This window comes from Dermacentor albipictus, chromosome 2 (assembly GCF_038994185.2).
Source record: "Dermacentor albipictus isolate Rhodes 1998 colony chromosome 2, USDA_Dalb.pri_finalv2, whole genome shotgun sequence".
Taxonomy (NCBI): domain Eukaryota; kingdom Metazoa; phylum Arthropoda; class Arachnida; order Ixodida; family Ixodidae; genus Dermacentor; species Dermacentor albipictus.
Genome location: NC_091822.1, coordinates 180,909,300 through 180,924,078, shown reverse-complemented (window position 1 = coordinate 180,924,078; position 14,779 = coordinate 180,909,300). Strand labels below are relative to the sequence as shown.

The 14,779-nt window shown below is 45.9% G+C and overlaps 1 protein-coding gene across 2 annotated transcripts in view; it reads left to right on the top strand.

Annotated features, from left to right (window-relative positions):
- Positions 1-14,779, top strand: part of LOC139056360 (nascent polypeptide-associated complex subunit alpha, muscle-specific form-like) — a 35,048-nt gene that overhangs the window by 10,770 nt on the left and 9,499 nt on the right. The window contains exons 2-5 of one of the 2 annotated variants that reach the window (XM_070534538.1): positions 4,025-4,188; positions 6,904-6,961; positions 10,168-10,259; positions 11,142-11,246. In XM_070534538.1, coding sequence (XP_070390639.1) covers positions 4,144-4,188; positions 6,904-6,961; positions 10,168-10,259; positions 11,142-11,246 — 300 coding nt within the window. In that variant the 5' untranslated portion in view covers positions 4,025-4,143. The remainder of the gene's footprint in view (positions 1-4,024; positions 4,189-6,903; positions 6,962-10,167; positions 10,260-11,141; positions 11,247-14,779) is intronic. The other variant, XM_070534539.1, reaches the window with a different exon arrangement.

Sequence of the window (14,779 nt, the reverse complement as noted above, 5' to 3'; positions counted from 1 at the left end):
CTGGCTGCCTAAACCTCGTCTCACAATATATATATATATATATATATATATATATATATATATATATATATATATATATATATATATATATATATATATATATATATATATATATATATATATATATATATATATATATATGTATATATGTATATATATATATATATATATATATATATATATATATATATATATATATATGTATATATATATATATATATATTAGGAGGAAATCGAGATGTCGACGTGTTTCCCTTATGTACCTAATTAGGTGATGAGTTTATTGATTATCATATGACACCAGGTCATTGTTTCTGCCCAAGCAGGAGTGCAACAAACATCACCAGACAGAAGAACTAGACGTAGAGCACAAGATGTAATTTTTTGTTGGCTTTACAAGAAGGTACCGTGTTTTATCGACTGTCGGGCCTTTTCACGGCGATGCCATCGGCGCCACCATCATTGATCACGGGGTGACGCATCCATAATTTGCCTCAGCTGCTTCTATTGCATCCGTGTTTACAATGGATGTGCATGATGCCGGTACGGCACAGCAGACATCTCTTGCTGTGGACATCTTAGACGGCGACTGCGTGGACGACACGAAGCTTTTGCGGGCAGAGCTTCAGATGACATGCAAGCGCCTTGGGAGCTCCTTACGCCAAGTCCAAACGGCGCAAATAGCGCATAAAGTGCTTCCACTAAACCCGGGGCTAGAAATATCTTCCAAGCTGTCTGATCTTTGCGCTTATGAATTAAATCAGGATCAGTGTCTTTTTCTCTTCGTTCTTCATTTGCCAATCATATTGAGGCAATGATTTCTCATGTTTGGGACTCAGTTACATTTCTCGGTGCGCTCATTGTCTGATTGTTTATTTTCTACTAATCGCCGGCGGATGTGCTCAGTTGCGGTAGATTAGTTCTTGCCGCACACAAGGCGTGGGAAGTACACGTTCGGCACATTGTAATAGCTTGTAGTGAAGACGTATTATCGCTAATTACTTGTTTAGATTGTGGAATATTCGCGTCCATTATATGTAGTCTACGTCACCCCTGCTTCGGCGCATTGATTCAAATGTGCGCTATTCACTTGTTCTTGATACTTTGGCAATAAATTGAGTTTAACTTTGCCTAGGTGTTTGGGTGCATGTGTGTAGATAAGGTGCGAAAAACTTACTACACGAGGAAGCGGTGCCAGTTCCTTTGTCACCATGCAACGAGAGACATGCTAACAATTGCTGACGTTCCGAGGATGAAGTTTTTTCTTTGGAGGTTAGCGACGACACGCTGGTAAATGAGTGAATTTTGTATCCATGCTTCGTGAAGGGCCTACAACAAAGACAGTACTTGTGTAGGAATGGTCCAAGAATTTGGCCACACAGACTAATTCCATTCGTGAATATGCCAGACACTATTTTTTGCGCCCAACCTTTGCACACGTCTTCCCTACACCGTACGCCGTGTTGCAGCGTGAATCAGACACATTGCGTTATTGAAAAGCCCGTTACGTTTCCGACAGCTGATCGCTGAGCATCTGGGCAGATGCGGTAATGACTCCGTATTCGTGCGCTTTCGCTGAGGCAATGTCCGGAGCGCCACCGAAAGCGCCATCTCGTTTCTCTTGAGCAAACTGCTCGGGCAAAAGGTTCTACATTACGTGGACTACAAAAGCTCAAAAGATGAAATTTCGCACGATGTGCACCCTCTATGGGTCCTGGCTATGCAAGATCTTCTTTAAATATGCATATTGGAGGCGCTGTCGAAGAAATCGAGGCCAGTACGCGCCTGTCAAATTTTCCCTCGCTTATTCACAGAAAAGGCAGAACTCCTCCGAGAATTCAAGGTTGATGTGTCGTGGTTAGCCTCCAGGTTCTTCATGAAAATAAATCGCCTGATTGCGTCGAAAACTTTTGTACTCGACTGGGAAAACACCTGACGTGTTGAATGCGTGGCGTCGGAGACGCTGCTGCGGACGTCGCTGACTCGAACCTTACAAACCTCGTCCCTGGTGGCTCTCGGGACGTTGATATACGCCAGATGGCGCGGAAGCGGCCACCGGCGTTCGAGATCGAGCTGGTTCATGATGTCTAGGCTCCGGTTGGCGTTCAATCTGCTCTTCTGTCACGTGTTCACGGCTGTTCTCTGTTCCACGTATCGACGTTCCCGCGTCGGCCTGCGAAAAAAGTCGATGTACTACGTCGATTTTCTTACTCTCCTCCGTGTAATGACAAAACATTCCACTCAGTCGTGCAAGCTGTTCTGGAGGAGTGTGCACTCGTCTGTTGAAGTTACGAGCTCGCAGAAGGCTTCACACACCATGTCTTCATACATCCAAAAAGAAAAGGAACGGTAGGCTTATCTGACTTTGCACGATCACAGCTCAAACTATAGTGAAGCTGACCGTGAGACCGCGCGCCCGCCACATCCGCAACCACGGTAAACATGGCGCCGCTTCGGCTCTCGTCATTCATAGTGGAGAGCCAAAACTATCAGAATTTTGTAATTTCCCACAACAGCCTGTATTACGAAGCACAATCTTCACTTTGTCCGCACCATGCATCGCCCGTGACATGTCCAGTAACGCACGTATATCCCGTTGCGTTAGCTCCAGCGGCTCTCTTGCACGACATTGTCATCATTTTGAACTGTCGCATTTATTTCGAATATTTGGTGGAAGTTTTCAGGATAGCGCTTTACAGCGTGTCATATCCCGGTCCCAGCTTCGCTGCAAAAGTTCTTTTTCTGACCGGCAAAAATACTGTCACTAATTCGTGAGCAGCGCGAAGCTACAATGCAAACCACGTTCGACACTGCTAAGCAGTTCAAGAAGGATTAGTCCTTTTTCAGGAATTTATAAAGGGAAGGTTTCTTTGTGATCCCTCCTTGGAATTTCCTCACCATGGCTTCTGGGCGCTGCTGCTGTCTTGCCCAAAAAGTCACATTAAAAAAAAGTTAAATTACGTGCCCGATGTTGAGAATGAACTTCGGCCCTCCAGCACAGCAACCCGATCTTCTAAGCGTTAAGCTACAATGGTACTTATACATACTTCCATAGGGCCAACGTCAACTAGCTTTGTATATGATTGCCTTGTATTTCCCATTGCGTAGTACGAGCACGTGAGCCCGGCAGTTTCCTTTACGCCAAGGATCCAAGGATAAAATATGCAAATTAATGGCACTTGATCACACGCTTCACGAAGGCTTCACTTCACAAAGATTGCGATATTTTCCGAAAGCGAGCATTCGTTTACCTGGCAGATTCAAAGTATTCTCGGGTGGATGACGACTTCCGGTAACGATGACGACGATGACGATAATTATCATAATGATGACAATGATGGTAGGTTTGCTCGTGGCGATGATGATGATTGCTAATAACATCTCCTTTAGGTCAGAGTGGAAACAAATATAGTCACACGTCATGTGTGAGTTGGGGGTTATGTCGCAGTCTAGCATTCTGCCTACCTCTGCATTATCTCGCAAAGTTATCTGTACCAGGGACGATTCCTTTCATGTAATAAGGTGGCGAGCAGAGGACGGAGCGAGGATTGTCAAATCTTTAGGGGCTCTCGCCCTTCCTTTTGTGTAATTTATTTCTGTGACTTCCACATTTCAGCAAGGTACTACTCGGATAGAGTATAGTAGATTCAAGAGTTTTTGTGGAGAGCGAGAAGATCAAGGCGAGTACATATGGGAGCGGTAGGCAATATGCTAGAGTGCACTATCTGAAGTAAAACCTCATCGGCTAGAGCGGGCTATGTAATCTCTCTGTCGCCGTCTCATTTCCAAGAGGTACCAATAGAAATCACCATCATGGTTGTTAGGTGCAGTCAAAGTTTGCCCGAGCCGGCACCCGTTTTTTACCGGAACACCTAATTCTGCTAATTTTCTTGTGGTGTCAACACTCGTTTATTTAACATTCGTCACATATTACCGAAACGCATCTGCGTAATTGAAATCTCATCCTTTATGATTCCTATTATTCACCTTGTTTTTCCGTCCAATTAATGGTTTAAACCCACAGCCTTCTCACGAGGCGCGCGCACGTTGAACGTGCCAAAGGAAGAAGAAGAAACGACCCGAGTTTTGGCGTCACGGAACTAGCCAGCAAGCTCTCGGTTCCGTCCTGTTCCTCCTCCCTCGATGCAAGACCTGCGGTTTCTCCGCTGTATTCTCTACTTCTGCACCGTAAGTAGGCAGATCAAAACAGTGCCAGGCCTATATTTGATGATTATTGCTTATTCCCAACAGCCATCCTTAGTGATGTCTCTTACGACGCTTCTCATGGGAAGCGAGTATCTCTCAAGATTTGCGCGCTGCTAACCTCCAGATCGCGGGTTTGATCCACGTCGTGGCGACAGCAATTTGTTGGCGAAAGGCACGAAGGCACTTTTACTCGGATGAGCCCATGGAGGAGAACCCGATGAGATAAACAATTCATCCGGGTTCTCCTACTGCGGCATGCCTTATGTTGTCTTCATCCATAGCTACTGGTCCAGTGGTAGTGGTAATGGATTTAAGGGGGAAAATAATTTCTGCAAGTTACATTGTGACTGCTTACATGGCTATACAGGTTAGGTATCAACAAAGCAAGGCACAGCAACATATAACAAACGTCTGAGACGCTCAGAACCACCGAACTACTGGCCTACGTGCATGGAGGGAGGAAAAGAAAAAAAAAAACTGGAGAGGCCCTACCCACTCCGCGCCCTAGGAGAAACGTGTGGTTGAAGTCATGTGGTAACTTTTGCTGTAGCGGCCATGTTGTCGGAACACAATGGCGGTTTGGTTATGGGGGGCAGTCCTCAAGCGTGTGCTGCCCAGTATAGGTCTCATGCCGTGGCAAAGGCGTCGTGTATACAGCATCGCGTTACTCTCCGTGTTGTGTTCCGCCGTTTTATCTAGACGGTGATCTCCCGGCTGTTGCTGGGGCCAGGTGAGAATGGAAGAAATAAAAAGCATGAAACGAGTGCGCACGCAACGCCGTGCACCACCCAAACCACGCCATGAAACAAGGACGATCTGGGAGCATATTACCCCTCTCTAGTGAATTCTTGCTAACTAGTCATCACACACTGAAGTCGCCATGCTTCCGAATATGTGCGATCAACTCCTTGCAGGTCAGTGTCAGCGGTGTAGCGTTCTCGCTCTTGAGAACGGACGATGCATTTGTGGCACGCAAAACAGCCATGTGGATTGATGCGAAAGAAGCGATTCCTCTGAGTAATTAAGGGACGAACCCTCCTTACCGCAGATGTGTTGTCTGTGTGCTCGAGGGGCGAAGGGAAGTGAGCGTTGGCAGATGCGGTGCAAGAGTGGACAAGGCCCGACAGAAGAACGTGTGCGCCTGCGAGCACGTCCAACGGCGGGTTGTCACACGTGTAGGTCCGGTCAACGCGCTATAGCTGCACGCATGCGCGCTTACTGTTCGGCACCCGACGGAGGATAGCACAGAACTTTGTTTACATGACGGTACACTTAAAGTGAGAAATAATAAGTGTGGTCGTGGTCAGTGTATGTAACCGCGTATCGACGTTTTCCTCTCCTGGCCTCTTCGCCGGCGCGCTGTGGCTCGTCAATTCTCCAGCCCACTCACGCTCAGAAGTTGTTGAATAAAGCAAAACGATTCCCGTAAAGCCATGACAGGCATACGTGTTTGTTCTCATAAACTGCAGGTGGGCTAGCCATAGGGCGTAACATATCTAAGGTGTCCTGCCGCTCATCGCCTGTACACTTCTGCAGTGCGGTGAGAATGCACAGATTTGTTTTGAGAAAAGCCGGCAGAAGTGTCGGGGACCGACCGCTCTCACATTTTAACTTGTGCAGTTCGTTACGAACTCCTTTCAATGCTACAACGCAATACTCGGACGAAATTACTTGGGCAACGGTGTCCCGATGGTTAACACCGCGATCGCATCCGTTGGTCGGATCGCTGTGTAGGGTGTGCGCACGCCACGCCATCTCCCGGCATCACTGAGTTTAACAAAGAGTGACGTCAGGTCTTCTCCTCTGTTTTTACTTCCACCATGCCTACGTTTGTCCCAATCTACACCAAGGCTTGCTGGCGAACAACGCAGGGAACGCTCTTGCACAAGGGGCGCTAGAAATCTACCGGATCGTGGTTTACGAATGCGTAAAAAATTTTTTAACTTTTATGTTTTACTCACCTTTGTGTTACCTTCGAACCTTGTTTTGTAGTAAACGAAGCTGTAAATACTCGTGTGCCTTGTACAGCCCACGAAGCAGTCTACATAGAGATGTACACGTTAAGAATTGTCAACAAACTTTTATTGAGGGTCACTCTCAGAAATGCCGTCTTCCTTAAAACGGAAGTGCGAACCGCATACACCATGATTGAACTTATACAGTTGAAAGTCATGCGTTTTTTTATTATTGTATACAGCATATGAGTATCAATTTTGAAATGCTGCCATTAAGTATCGTTAAGTGTGTAGAGATGTGTCTATCAAATATTTATGCACCGTTTCTTTCAGAGCTTGAAAATTTGCGATGATGGCTTGGCATGTATCAGTGGATGTGTCTTGTATTTAGTTTTTTACTATTTGCTAAAGATATTGAAGATCATAAATTTATGTAGATGGTTTCCTCTTTGTTGAGTTGTTAGCCCTGCAAGGTTGAACTTAACGTCCGTAAAGTTAACTAACTTTTTCAATTTTTCGTTCAGGCGTCCTTCCATTCTTAATAAAAAATAGGTAAATTCAAATTCAAAATTTATTTAGCATCAAGCCTTGGCCTAGCTAATATTAGCGTTGGATCAAATCAGTCAACCATGCCAATCAGATATATTGAATAGCTAGATAAATAAACCTATTGAATTTAATATATTCGTGCCAACGAGCTTTCTGAGGAGCCTAAGTATACATTTCTGTTCTTTCTTTGCAGGCGAGCAACATTTTTTGGGTCGTTTTAAGTGTCATGGCTGTCTCTAGTGGACTCGACAGTGAGTAATTATTGCTAATAATTAAATCTGCGCACCTTGCTATTCCGCACATCCTTAGGCATATATTTTTTTACGACTTAAATCGATCAATTCTATGCTATCAGAGCTTACTTTGCTTCCTCCTACACTGCTGGCACTATTCAAAGTCATCACGACGACATTTGTGACAATTTATACTCATCTTTAGCAGCGTATAGCTTCAAATGTAAGGAAATGGTTTTGTTTGCTATGGCGATGTGTATTTCCAACCAGTATGGAGGGCGCAGATATAAGAAAACAAAAACACGAAAGCTGCGGTCTTCACAGGAGCCTTTTTGTCCTTAAACAAACCTTTTAAATAAACGACACCATCCGAAGAGCAAGTCGAGATGTCGACGTATACTTCCAAGATGACTCCTGTATGTACCAATTAACTAATTCGTTTATTGGTTAGCAGAAGAGTGCAGGCCACTGTTTTTGCCCTAGTAGGACCGGAACGCACACCTTGAGGCAGAACAACTACACGTTGAGCTTAAATTGTAATTTGGTGTCAGCTTTAGATGAAGGTACCGTGTTTTCTGGACTATAGACCATTTTCGCGGCATCATCGTGAGCCCGTGGGCGCCGCCATCTTTGCTCACGGGGTGACGCGTCCATGTCTTGCCTCAGCTGCGTCCGTTGCCTCCGCCTTTACAATCGATGTGCATGATGCCGGTGCGGCACAGCGAACACCTGTTTCGGTGGACATCTTAGGCGGCGCCTGGGTGCACGACACGAAGCCTTTGCTACCAGAGCTTCAGATGACGTGCATGCGCTTTCGGAACTCATTACGCCACGTCCAAACGGTGCGAGCAGCCTATACGGCGCTTGTACTAAGAGCAGGAATAGAAATATAGTTCAAGCTGCCCAAACTTTCCGCTAAGGTTTTTGTATTTTCCTCTTCGTTCTTCATTTGCCAGTCACGTTGAAGCAATGCTTTCTTTAAATTGCAATGCTTAAAACTTTTAAGCAATGCTTAAAAGATTAAATTGCACGCGATGTGCACTGTATTTAGGTCCGGGATATCAAGATGTTTATATATATATATATATATATATATATATATATATATATATACACGCTGAAAAATACTGAAAAATATCTATAGCGGCTCCACAGCCACCGTAGTCCTCCATAAAGAAAGCAACAAAATCCCAATAAAGAAAGGCGTCAGGCAGGGAGCTACGATCTCTCCAATGCTATTCACAGCGTGTTTACAGGAGGTATTCAGAGACCTGGATTGGGAAGAAATGGGGATAAAAGTTAATGGAGAATACCTTAGTAACTTGCGATTCGCTGATGATATTGCCTTGCTTAGTAACTCAGGGGACCAATTGCAATGCATGCTCACTGACCTGGAGAGGCAAAGCAGAAGAGTGGGTCTAAAAATTATCCTGCAGAAAACTAAAGTAATGTTTAACAGTCTCGGAAGAGAACAGCAGTTTACAATAGGCAGCGAGGCACTGGAAGTCGTAAGGGAATACATCTACTTAGGCCAGGTAGTGACTGCGGATCCGGATCATGAGACAGAAATAATCAGAAGAATAAGAATGGGCTGGGGTGCGTTTGGCAGGCATTCTCAGATCTTGAACAGCAGGTTGCCATTATCCCTCAAAAGAAAAGTGTATAATAGCTGTGTCTTACCAGTACTCACCTACGGGGCAGAAACCTGGAGGCTTACGAAAAGGGTTCTACTCAAATTGAGGACGACGCAACGAGCTATGGAAAGAAGAATGATAGGTGTAACGTTAAGGGATAAGAAAAAGAGCAGATTGGGTGAGGGAACAAACGCGAGTTAATGACATCTTAGTTGAAATCAAGAAAAAGAAATGGGCATGGGCAGGACATGTAATGAGGAGGGAAGATAACCGATGGTCATTAAGGGTTACGGACTGGATTCCAAGGGAAGGGAAGCGTAGCAGGGGACGGCAGAAAGTTAGGTGGGCGGATGAGATTAAGAAATTTGCAGGGACGGCATGGCCACAATTAGTACATGACCGGGGTTGTTGGAGAAATACGGGAGAGACCTTTGCCCTGCAGTGGGCGTAACCAGGCTGATGATGATGATGATGATATATATATATACATGTAGGCAAAGACGGTTTCTTAAGGCTACCTTTCAAACGTAAAGAACTTGAGTGGTGCTACAAGGTAAACAGAACAAGTATTTAATTTCGACAGTTTCTATCGGTGGACCGATCTTCGTCAGGGTTTGTAAAATACTTGTTCTGTTTACCTTGTAGCACCACTCAAGTTCTACATATATATATATATATATATATATATATATATATATATATATATATATACATATATATATTGCCGCCAGCATTGCGAGAAGACAAAGACGACCGACATATCCCAACTGCGTAGCCGCCGCACCGCGAGCGTCAAGCAAAGCACCGCGAGGCAACGCTCGGCCGGTGCTGACAGGCCGGCTGCTCGCGCGCGAGAATCGGACGATTGGCACTCGCCAGGAGGCGACAAAGAGGAGAACGACGTCTGAAGGAACGAAGCTCGAGGAACGTTTTTCTTGTTGTTGTTGAGTGCTCAATCGGGTTTTGTTGACGGGCACAGGTTCGCCCAGCATAAATCAGCTTTCGTAAAAACGGCTGTTGTAACTCTTTGTTACAATATATATATATATATATATATATATATATATATATATATATATATATATATATATTATATATATATATATATATATATATATATATATATATATATATATATATATATATATATATATATATATATATATATATCGGCGGCGCGGTCGAAGAAAACGAGGCCAGTCTCCGCGCCTGTCACATTTTGCCTCGTTAACTCAAAGACAAGTCAGAATGTCTCCAAGAATTCGCGGTTGATATGTCATGGTGCGCCAGGTTCACGAAATCACCTGAGGCATGAGCAGCCGTTCTTCGAATGGAACATGTCTGACGGCTTTTGTTCTGACACCCACACAAAACGTGATCTTGAGCGGTTCTAGAATTGGCCGCTACAAGCAGTATAACCAAGCCCTTATGCTTTTCTACTCCTTGATAATAAAATTTCTGCTCAGCTACTGCACACTGGTGATCACGGAATGCAGACTCCTGTTTTCGATGAATTCACGCGAAGTGAAACACTGTGTTACCATTTACCGGAGCACCTGCTCCACCTTCATTGCTCCTCTTTTCATACAGAGGAAGAAGACATCTTCTACATTATCAATGGCGTCGGATGTGCCCTCAACCTTGTCAGCGACGTAACCATGCTCCATGCGTTGAGAAACCCGGTACGTGAACAGCGTCAGCTCTCGTTTCCAGATTTGTCTCTTGATTAGAATTTTCTGGGATTGCAAACAACATTAGCGGATAATCGTATCGGGCGTCACGTGTTTTCCGAAACGCACTTAGTCGCCAGTGTCCTCAGACAGCGGTTCTAGGTTATTGAAGTGTCGGAATCGACAGCCTTGAGCGATCTTGTAACTATAGAGGGAGTCATCTCCAAAAATGAATCACCAGGCGCACTTTGAGAAAGCGACGATATAGCTCATGGAGTGCATAATTATGATGTCATGGCTCAGAATGCACATGTACAGCATAGCACGCCAGCCCTCGTGCGATGGCATCCGAAACGAGGTGGTGCCTGTTTCTGGTTTGCACGCTTCACCTGTGAGTGCAGGAGGGCAATCGCTAAGCACCACGTTCTCCCACGTGGTGATGGAATACAGTTGGTACGGATTCACTATAGCTGCAAATTTCACTCACTCAACCTACCTTCGGCTACCGCATTAAGGTGATGCGTCTTTATGACGGAACATCACGTACACGAATTAGATGCGGTAACCATGACAGACGACAGGCGCCAGTGTCGAATTCAAGTAAGCTCTGCAACAGACAGCTAAACTGAAACATTGAGCGCGTTAGGGTGCGTTTTTTTTTTCACCGTTAGCAAATCCGTCGCACAAAAAGAGAGGCTATGTTGTGTCTGTTCATTTCGTTATATTTGAAACCGAGCTGCATATCTTCGTAATACATGTGCCCTGCCGCATCACTTCACCATCCATGCAATTCCATTTGTCAGGCAAAGGTGTTTGCCTTACATGCCAGGACTGCTTAGAGGAGCGCCCTTGTATGACTGCCGATTCTTGTCGTCGATTCTGTTGCAAACGCAGAGTCAGGCAAAGCAGAAGTTTGGACTGTTCCTCATCTGGAACACCTTGTCTACCTGCCACTGCTACGTCACAGACCTGTTCTTCAGTTACTTCTTGAGCAAGAACGTAAGACACCGCTGTTCGCCAAAGCTGAAATACTTCTATGGTGAACCTTAGCTTGTTGTGCAAACCTTACTTTTTGTTATTTGACGAAACGAACAGACACTTCCTTATCTGTTGTCGATGGATAATATACAGGTTGTTCCAGCTATGAAAGGAAAAGAATAATTAATACGATATACGGTTATGGGAACAACGGTGTTCGGCCATAAGCTTTCTGCCGCTTTCGGCATAACTTTTCTGCACTCAATATATGGCTAACCACAAGGAATTATAGAAGATTTTGAATAACTTAATTTAGGACACGACTTCCAATTGCAACATTCTTATTGAATCAGGAAACATGCCATTCAATTATTGTCAGTAGGCTATCTCTTGTGCAGTTATTCTTCGGTGATTTACATTTAGCACGTGCAATACCAAAAAATGTCGCCTGATTACCTAAGTTAGTGTCGTAACAGTAGCGATCCCGAAATTGATCTCAAGCGAATAACTCCGCTCATGGCCGGACTCGGAAATCGTCTGGAAGTGACAAGCTGTCGTTGTTGATTTAATGGTGTTGGCTTCCCTTCATCGCGAACTGCGTGTAACTACGCATGACGATAGCAGAGTGTACGCAGTGACCACCTGGTCACCGGGTCATGCAATGCGCGTATTTAGTTCTTGCGAAACACCGCTGTGATCTGTGTAGTGGTGTCATGACGTGGCCATACACGTGATCACTGGACACATTTCCTATTTCGCTCTCAACGCGCAATGTGTGGAAAATAATTTCGGAGGACATAACGCGCTGAAAGCGATGGAGTGGCACCTTTTAGGACACCAAAATACATTTCCCCTGTGAATTGAAGCCATAACTCAGTAAATAAAAGGCTTTTAAATTTCGGATAATAATTATACGGGTAATTAGTACACAAAAGTATCTTGGTGGTGGAAAAGGACGTATGACCGAACACCATAGGTCTCATAATCGCATATGGCGCCATAGTTTGTAAATGTTTGGTTAACGATAGTTGAAATACTTACTGTGTATATATACGAATGAAACCAAATGCGAAGTTCTGCCGCCATTATACGGGGGGCTGCTTCAAATATTCTGAGTCGTACGCTGCTAGAATATCAAAGCGGGGCCTTGATTTGGGACGCGTTAGCAACGGACTCGCTGTGATGGCCGCAACCTCCAAGTCGTATACGCAGCGAGAAAAAATGGCCGTGACTGTGACGTCGATGGTTTAAGCTGCACACGCAGCGGTGTAGCCTAGTGGCGATGGCGTCGCGTTACTGATGTTGAGGTCGCGGGTTCGTAACCGGCCGCGGCGATAGCGTTTCCATATCAGCGGTACGTAAGAACGCCTCTGTGCTTAGAGTTCGGAGCACGTTGAAGAATCATAAATGAAGAAAATGAATCCGGGGTGCACCCCTATATACGGTGGGCCTCATAATGATAAGGTCAACTCTTGCGCACGCAATATCTCAGAACTTGTGTTTTTTTTAACATTCCACGAGTTATAATCGTGGACTTTCGACTCATTCAGCTAACCGAAGCTGCAGTACTGGGTGCCTCCGCATTTCGAATGCCAAAGGCCAGTAAAGGCAGACAGCCAACACTACCAGTTTTCAGAGGTAGCTATAGCATGGGAGCATTACCATGGTCCAGAGGGGAACTATGAATGGCTACAGCCAGTCATTTCAGATTTCTCTGAATTTGTTCAGAGACGCATAGAAGTGCGTGAGTTACGCGCGCCGTGGTGACGCTGTGATTATGGTGGCATGGCTATAGCTGTGCTGCAGCGGATATCCTTAGACCACTCAGCCCATCCTAATGGAATGCGAAGAGATTCACTCAGTGAGGCTCGAATGCAGCATACACCTTCCAGAAGCGCTTGGATTTTAAGTGGACCGAAACATCAACCGCTCAGCAGTCAAGTTAAGTAAGGGACAGTTAGAGTACTGGCGAAACAAGAAACAGAAAAAAAATTGACACGACCGGATCTTTTACAAGCATAGGTAGCGGTACAACGTAGATAGGGAAGTTTTCAGCAAGGGAAAAAGGATTAAAGAGATGTATCCAAAAATTGGAGGACGCTTAAGCTTCGCCTTCAAGAGTGGAACGCGATAGCGTTCCCGTCGACCCGCCAAAGGGTGTAGGACAATGCGCTACGGCGCAGCGATCACTTACCAGGCGCCCCGAATCGGACTTTGCATCCACCAATCACGCGGTGAGCGTTCGGCGCGGCAACGAAACGTGCACCTGAGCAAGCGGAACGAACCAAAGAACTCGGTGTCTCGGAGGGAGAAACGATCTACGCCAGCCAAACGTGTTGATCGGCACGTACAGCCGGGCCGCTACGCGCCATGAAGGCCGACGCTATCATGGGGCTGACACCTCGATGAGATCGTCCTCTATCTCGCTTGGGAGCACCACGCAGACGCATGACTCCTCGGAAGCAGCGCGGCGCACATCGCAGGGGACGCTTTCCCACCAGACGTGCTAAGGCGCAGCGATCACGTCAGGGGCGTCCCGCATCGGATTCTGCACCGAGGAATCACGCTATGAGCGGAAAGAGGAGCCGCGTCGCCTAAACACGAGAGTTCGAGTGACGCACGCTGGAAGTTGGAAGGGGAGAGAGCGAGAAAACTTACTAAACGCAAGGGAAGTGGGGCATCCTCGCACCGGTCCCCGCACGGCCCGAAGGGCAGAAGCGGGTGAGTGGCGCGCCACGTGTCGGGGCAGCGCCGCCCATTGCGAGGAGGGTGTCTTCTGTGTTTGCCGCAAGATCTCTCTGCGTGTGCGCAGAGCGGAGAAGTGTAGCGGAAACGTACTTCGCTGCACATGTAAATGCGACTTCTATAAGTTACAGGCTCATAATTACCGACAAACACCGCAGTACAACATTGTACGGCACGTTTCTAAGGCAACAGCGCATTCACTACAGGCGCTTTTGAGCCGCCTTGAAGCAGCGAACTCGTGATTGAGTGGTAGCGTCTCCGTCTCACACTCCGGAGACCCTGGTTGGATTCCCACCCAGCCGATCTTGCAAGTTGTTTTTTATTTATGAAATGCCTCCCGGGATTTATCGCTCACGGTCGACACCAACGACACCGGCTTTTCAACAACCGGAGCTGTTTAACGATGTCGCGTTAAAATGCTAGAATGAGAAGCACGTGTAGCATGCGTCAGCAACTCAAGCAGGCTAGGTGACTAGTGCTCGCCAGCCCATTTTAAAGGGGAAATAAGTAAGTCCTCATAATAATAATAATAATCACTGCCACAACCACTACCACCATGAGATGCTAGGATGAAATCCTGGCCGCGGCGCCAGAATTTAGATTTATTATTTTAATTAATTAATTGCTTGAGGTGCTTAACGATCTGATCTTAATCAGTGTGCGTATGAGACTGCGCTCCATATGACCAATTCCGTGCAGTACAGCGAAAGCTGTTGGACACGTCTAGAAACGAGATCCAGAAGAAGGGCTCCTCCATTGGACGCGCGTCTGATCGTTCGACGCCGGCTGCACGGAAGTTTCACGTAGGG